Here is a 6,899-nt window from a genome sequence, read left to right on the forward strand (position 1 = left end):
ATTACAATTATTATTATTGTTGTTGTTGTTGTATTTTTAGGCACCACACACTTAGCAAGGTCACTCAACACCTAATGGCGTGTCTCCATTTCCACCAAATAATTATAAGGTTTGGTTCTATGTATAAAGCTTTCAGAGAGCTGGCTCGTGTAGAACGGCTCTTTCAGCTCCCAAACAGCCTTTAGCTTATTATCGTCTGTAGCCTGAATGCTCTGTGTTGATACATTTTGTGTGTTGATAATCTTGTGCATTTGTTCTTTTACAAAAGCAGGCACTCTTACCTTTGTTCTATTTTAAACAAAACTTTTATTTTTTATTTAATGGATTGAGTAAGCTGGGCCCTTGAGGGGACAGACCCATGCTCCACCTGAATGTCACGTCTAACCACTCTCTGTTTTTATAAAACAGTATCATCCTTTCAGGGGTGGGCAGTTGTCCTCAAGAGTCACTATTGTTTATGCTTYACTTGTTTCTCTGCTCCAGCACCTGATTCAGTGACTGAATTACCTCTTCAAGTTCTGCAGAAGCTAATTAATCACGTATTCATTCAAATCAGTTAGAGCAGAGAAACAAGTGAAACTTGCAGGATAATAACCCTGGAGGAAGTTTGCCCACATCTGTRCTTTATCCTCGCATGTGATTGTTCATAAGGCCAGCTAAAAGAAGAAAAAAGAAAAAAAAAACACTGAGGAGMCGCCTCTCACTTGATAGGAGTCRGCTTTTCTGATTCACTACAAAGAATGATTCGACTCTAAGAGCTGATGCTTTTGAGCATGACACGTCACTATTCTCAGGATGATGATGGGTCATCATTGAGACTAAAACACAAAGAGTTGAGGCTTAAAAGCTATAATGTGTGACAATAAGATTCAATTTTGCATTTTTTTCTGTGTTATACTGCACAATATATGGGTTGAAATGAAACAAACATGACGTCCGGAGCTAACGCTATATGACTCCAAGTTAATATTATTAGCTGTGGAGCTAACACCATTTATACATTAGCTCAGGGGCTTAGAACACATGAACCAATATTAGCTGTGGAGCTAATACTATACTTATTAGTTCTAAAACTAAAAGTCTAAGGTTTAATTTTTATAAAGCAGCGATGTTGTCTCCATCATCATTTTCAGTTTCAGGATGAGTCTTTTCTACATTCTCCTCTGTCAACGGTTACAGTTTTATTGAAAAGGTCTGAACATCAGACATTGTCCAAAATTAACCGTCAAGCTGGATGGAGTTCACACCAGAGCAGATGATGCCATTGTTTACCCAGAATGCTTTGAGGCAGAAACAACCTAGCAATGTACATATGAGAATATTTGACTTTAATTTGTTGAAACTAAACAGTCATGTGACTATGTCCGCTTATTGTCGAAATAGTTTGATAATAAGAAGAGTTAGTGTTACAACTAGGCAGAGATCCCTTTAAAACGCCAACAAGGACTCTGTTTCAAAAATTGTTGCACAAATTTTAGAAAAATATTCAAATACCTTTCAACTTGGCCCTGCAAGTTGAAAGGAATTTAAAAACCCTCTCAAATGTATGGATACTGCCTTGTAAAGGCCATTTCAGTTTGTTTCCAACAGTCCAAAGAGATTTTAATGTAAATTTTATGTAMAAAAAACAATTACGTAAAATAGATGTTTTCACATTTCAACTACAAATTTTAAATCTGAATGTGTCACACTGTCTCAGCATGCTAACTTTATGGTGTGTGTGCACCGTGTGTTACCTAAATGCACAAATGGACAGTACTACTACAAGTAACAGTATGGTAGCCAGTAATATATATGTATATATATTTTAATTTTTGTTAAAAAAAAATCTAAATGTAGGACATGTTCAGCTAAAAGTAGCAAACGTTATACAGAAGCTACGTTTAAGGAGGGAAACATTAGTCAGAAGTAGCAAAATGGTAGATACAGCTAACTGAAAACTAAAAGCAGTAAAAGTTAAAGGCAGCCAAACTTGATACTTTTTTAAAACTTATTTATTAATCTTTGTTTACCCAGGTAAACTGTTTGAGAACCACTTGACACAGATTTTTGTTTCTTTTTTAACTCCTCAGACACGGACCTGTGCGTCAGGCACAGTGTGATGTTTGCCTCTGAGAGAGGATGTGTTATGTCACTCTGGAAAATAAAGAGAGAAGAAAGAAAGAACAAAAAAAAGATATCTGATCCAACTTTATTCTTTCAAGTTCATCGCTGTTATTGCATCCCTCCTTAACACTATCGCTACTTTTAGATAGCCTGATTCTACAATGAGTTAGCTGTTTTCCACTTGTATTAGCCTTTTGCTACATTTAGCTTTTAGCTAGAAGTTTGTTAATTTTTGATTGTAACCGGCCTGTTGCTATTTTTTGCGAGAGATGGTCTATAGTTGCTTGTAGTTTTTAACTAGACTTTATATTTAAATTTTAGTAGAATTTTGTTAATTTTTGCTCCTAGTCTGTTGCTGCTTTAAACAAGTATTTTACTACTTTAAGCTGAACTTTTTGTACTTGTAGTTTTTAACAGGCTTTTTGCTACATTAAGCATTTAGCTAAACTGTTAATTTTTACTTTTAGTGAGCCTTCTGCTTCTTTGAACTTTATTTTTTGTACACATGGTTTTTACTTTCATTTACTTTTAACTAGCGTATTGTTACTTGTAGTTTCTAACTAGCATTAAGCTACATTAGTTTTTTAACCTTTTTAACCTAACAACTCAGTTTCAGCTTCTTTCGCAAATTCCAGCAAAGTCATTCAACAATCAGTGTTTGAAATATGCTGTCATTTTGTTAAAGGTTGTTGAACATAGAAGAACAAAGGGATGAACCCCCTAAGAAATCTGACTTTTTATGTTATGTTTAGAACAACTGTGTGTAAAAACGTTTTAACCAGCAAAGTCTTCCTGGTGTCTGTTGCTCAGGTGTTACCAGCGGACAGAGCCTCATGATGAGTGGGATCCTGAAGAGAAAGCTTGAGGAGGGCCCCTCTTATCTGTCCCTGCAGGGTTCAGACGATGACGAGGTTTCCTGCAGCGACAGCGGCAACAGCAGCGACAGTCTGAACCACTCAGTCCCCTCAGGCATTCTGGATTGTAAGGTTCCACTCCTGAACCCTRAGAACACAATGAGAGACCTTCCTCTGACTGRCATCAAATTAAATACTGACACTATAATATACAGCAGGTAAAATAAGTATTGAACACRTCACCATTTTTCTCAGTAAATATATTACTAGAGGTGCWAATGACATGAAATTTTCACCAGATGTTGGTAACAACCCAAGTGATCCATACATACAAAGAAATCAAACCATAAATGTCCAGAAATGAAGTTATTTGTAATAATGTGGAATGRCACAGGGAAAAAGTATTGAACACATGAAGAAAGGGAGGTGTAAAAAGACATGGAAAGACAAGACACCAGCTGAACTCTCTCAGTAATTAGAAAGCAAGCCTGCCCCTTGTCAGTGCAAGTTAATATCAGCTGGTTCAGTCCCAAATGATGGCCAGGTATCACACAAGAACCATCTGATGATGGGTAAAAATAAAGAGCTCTCTCAAGACCTTCACAACCTTATTGTTGCAAAGCATAATGATGGCATCGGTTACAGAAGAATGTCTAAACTTCTGAAGGTTCCAGTGAGCACTGTTGGGGCCATAATTCAGAAGTGGAAAGAACATTATTTCACCATAAACCGACCACGACCAGGTGCTCCTCACAAGATTTCTGACAGAGGAGTGAAAAGAATTATCAGAAGAGTTGTCCAAGAGCCAAGGACCACTTGTGGAGAGCTTCAGAAAGACCTGGAATTAGCAGGTACGATTGTTTCAAAGAAAACAATAAGTAATGCACTGAACCACCATGGCCTGTATGCACGCTCACTACGCAAGACTCCACTGCTGAAGAAACAGCATGTTGAAGCTCCTTTAAAGTTTGCTGCACAACATTTAGACAAGCCTGTGAAACACTGGGAGAATATAGTCTGGTCAGATGAGACCAACATTGAACTGTTTGGATGCCAGAATACACATCCTGTTTGGAGGTCAAATGGCACTGCACATCAGCCCAAAAACACCATACCAACAGTGAAGTTTGGAGGTGGGAACATCATGGTGTGGGGCTGTTTTTCAGCATATGGTACTGGAAAACTTCAAATAATTGAAGGAAGGATGAGTGGAAAAATGTACAGAGACATTCTTGATAAAAATCTGCTTCCATCTACCAGGATGATGAAGATGAAACGTGGCTGGACATTTCAGCAAGACAATGAGCCCAAACACAAAGCCAAGGAAACTCTCAGTTGGTTTCAGAGAAAGAAACTAAAGCTGCTGGAATGGCCCAGCCAATCACCTGACCYGAATCCAACAGAAAATCTATGGAAAGAACTAAAGATCAGAGTTCATAGAAGAGGTCCAYGAAACCTTCAAGATTTGAAGACTGTTTGTGGAAGAATGGGCCAAAATCACACCTGAGCAATGCATGCCACTAGTTTCTCCATACAGGAGGCGTCTTGAAGCTGTCATTGACAACAAAGGCTTTTGTACAAAGTATTAGATAAATTTCAGTAAGTGTGTTCAATACTTTTTCCCTGTGCCATTCCACATTATTACAAATAACTTCATTTCTGGACATTTATGGTTTGATTTCTTTGTATGTATGGATCACTTGGGTTGTTACCRACATCTGGTGAAAATTTCATGTCATTAGCACCTCTAGTAATATATTTACTGAGAAAAATGTTGACGTGTTCAATACTTATTTTACCTGCTGTATATTCCTTTTATTGTCCTAAAATACCATCCATCTTATCACAAGTAATTTTACCACAGAWGCTTGCAATTTTAGTTATTGATGATCCTCTTTAATACTAATCTCACCTTTAACAGGGTCGAAACAGGAAAATAAATTAGAACATGACTCACATCTGGGTTTGTTTTCTCCTTCAAATCAGCTWTTTTGATACATTTTTGTTAACAGGTTGGAAAACAATCAATATTGCCTCGCAGAGTAAACTTTATCTCTCTGCTGATTGCACATCTCCGTACAAAGACCTATTGAAAAAAACAAATGTGACTATATTCCTGTAATGTCTGTGAAATTACCCTCCTTTCAGTCTGGTTAATTGGATGAGCGCTAGATGCTTTTAGCAACAACACAGTGTTAAACCCATTGTTCACAGTTCAGTGTGTTCCTGAAAAGCTTTCTGGTGAAAGTCGTCATTTTGGCAACTTTAAATTTGTCTCCAATGTGCAATGAGCTCAGAGTTTTCATTGACAGCCAGTCCACTGTATACGTATAATACTGGACCAGTTCAAAAAGAAGTTGCATAAAAAGTAAATAAATGCTGAATGCAATGATTTGCACATCTAAATCAATATTATTTATTATGTATTTTTAGCAATTATTATGGTTTTGTGATATTTGTGGATTGCTGTACAGCACTAAGGTGCAGATGTTTTTTAAAGCGCTTTATAAACAAAGTTGACATTGACAAAAGTATATTCACAACAAAAGGTAATAGCCATATCAAATGATGAATGTTACTATTAAAAATAAATTAATTAAGGTAGTTTTAAATTCAATGGCAGCAACACATCTCAAACAGGTCTCGTGGACACTGCTAATCAAAAAATGAACTCTTTTTCTCTAATTCATAGTCAAAATAAAAATATAACTTCACTATCTCAAAATTTGCAAACTAAAAATATAGCTTTGCTAACGTTAAACCACTAAATATGTAAATAAATAAAAAACTAGCCGAACCTAACGCAACACAAGTAAAGATTAGTGGAAGCTAACAGCTAGCTCTTAACCGCTAATACAACTGTCACTCAGGCTGCGTCACACGTCTTTGCCTCCTTGGAGCTGAAGACTGGAGGGACTGACAGAAACCTGTTGATGTTAGCTTGTTAGTTAGCTGTTAATGGACCTAATTTAGCAAAAGCTAACTGGTCAGCTAACAGTCTTCAAAGTTTGAGAAAAAGCTGATTTGCTAAATGAAAAGTTAGTTCTACAACTATTTGATTAGCAAAACCATGCCAAACACTGATTGATTGTAAACACAGTTCACTGTGCCACGTATGCTACTTAAAGCTTTGTCTGGCAAAGAAGAAACCATTTGAGAACACCATACAGAAACATTGTCTTCTCTGGACCAAAGCTTGTTTTATTTTTTTATTATTATTATTTTTATTTCATTTTATTTTATTTTTTGTCAAAAACTGAAATTCTTTTTGGAAACCATCTTCTGTACTACAGAGAACCATCCGACGTGTTCAGTTCTCAGCCAAAAAGTAGCCTCTCTGATGGTATGGGGGTGCATTGAAACATACAGCATGAGCAGCAAACACATTGGGAGTATTTTATATGTGTTACTGCCAAAAAATTAAGAAATACTAATTTTTTTTTTAAAAAAAGTTCTAAATATAAATGGTTTAAACATTTGATAAGTTTACAATGTTACATTTTGAATGTTATGTGAATACTTATGTTGTACTAGCCTGGTAAAAACCAGACCCTTGTCCTTCACTTTGCTTCGTACGAGGGTCTGGACTCTCAGCTATAGAGAAGTGATTCTTGCTGGGGGCGTGGCCTCTGCTGAAGTTTAGAATGATTGGATCGGTTGACCGTGACGTATGCGTGCCAGCTCCGCTGTGAAGGAGGCTAAGCTAAGAAGCTAACCAGAAATCGCGTGCATTTTAAACAACCCTACTGAGAGGAGAGAAGTACCGAGCCGAACGACAACTGTAATTGAAAGCTGCTGACAGATAAATTTATTATGACCCCGCACGTGAAGCGTAAGCTGGAGTCATATTGTTTTCGTACCGTTTATTTCAGTGATTTTTGGTCAACCGTAGCACAAAAACGGCTGCACCGGTCAACATGAAATTTTGCAGGACTGTAG

At 37.0% G+C, this 6,899-nt stretch overlaps 1 protein-coding gene across 2 annotated transcripts in view; it reads left to right on the plus strand.

The window, feature by feature from the left end:
• The window catches only part of LOC106533621 (cysteine/serine-rich nuclear protein 3), a 15,154-nt gene that overhangs the window by 2,018 nt on the left and 6,237 nt on the right, over positions 1-6,899 (plus strand). For both annotated transcript variants that reach the window (XM_014029993.1, XM_014029994.1), the window contains exon 2: positions 2,917-3,087. In XM_014029993.1, coding sequence (XP_013885447.1) covers positions 2,917-3,087 — 171 coding nt within the window. The remainder of the gene's footprint in view (positions 1-2,916; positions 3,088-6,899) is intronic.

Source organism: Austrofundulus limnaeus, unplaced genomic scaffold (assembly GCF_001266775.1).
Source record: "Austrofundulus limnaeus strain Quisiro unplaced genomic scaffold, Austrofundulus_limnaeus-1.0 Scaffold983, whole genome shotgun sequence".
In the NCBI taxonomy this organism is placed as follows: domain Eukaryota; kingdom Metazoa; phylum Chordata; class Actinopteri; order Cyprinodontiformes; family Rivulidae; genus Austrofundulus; species Austrofundulus limnaeus.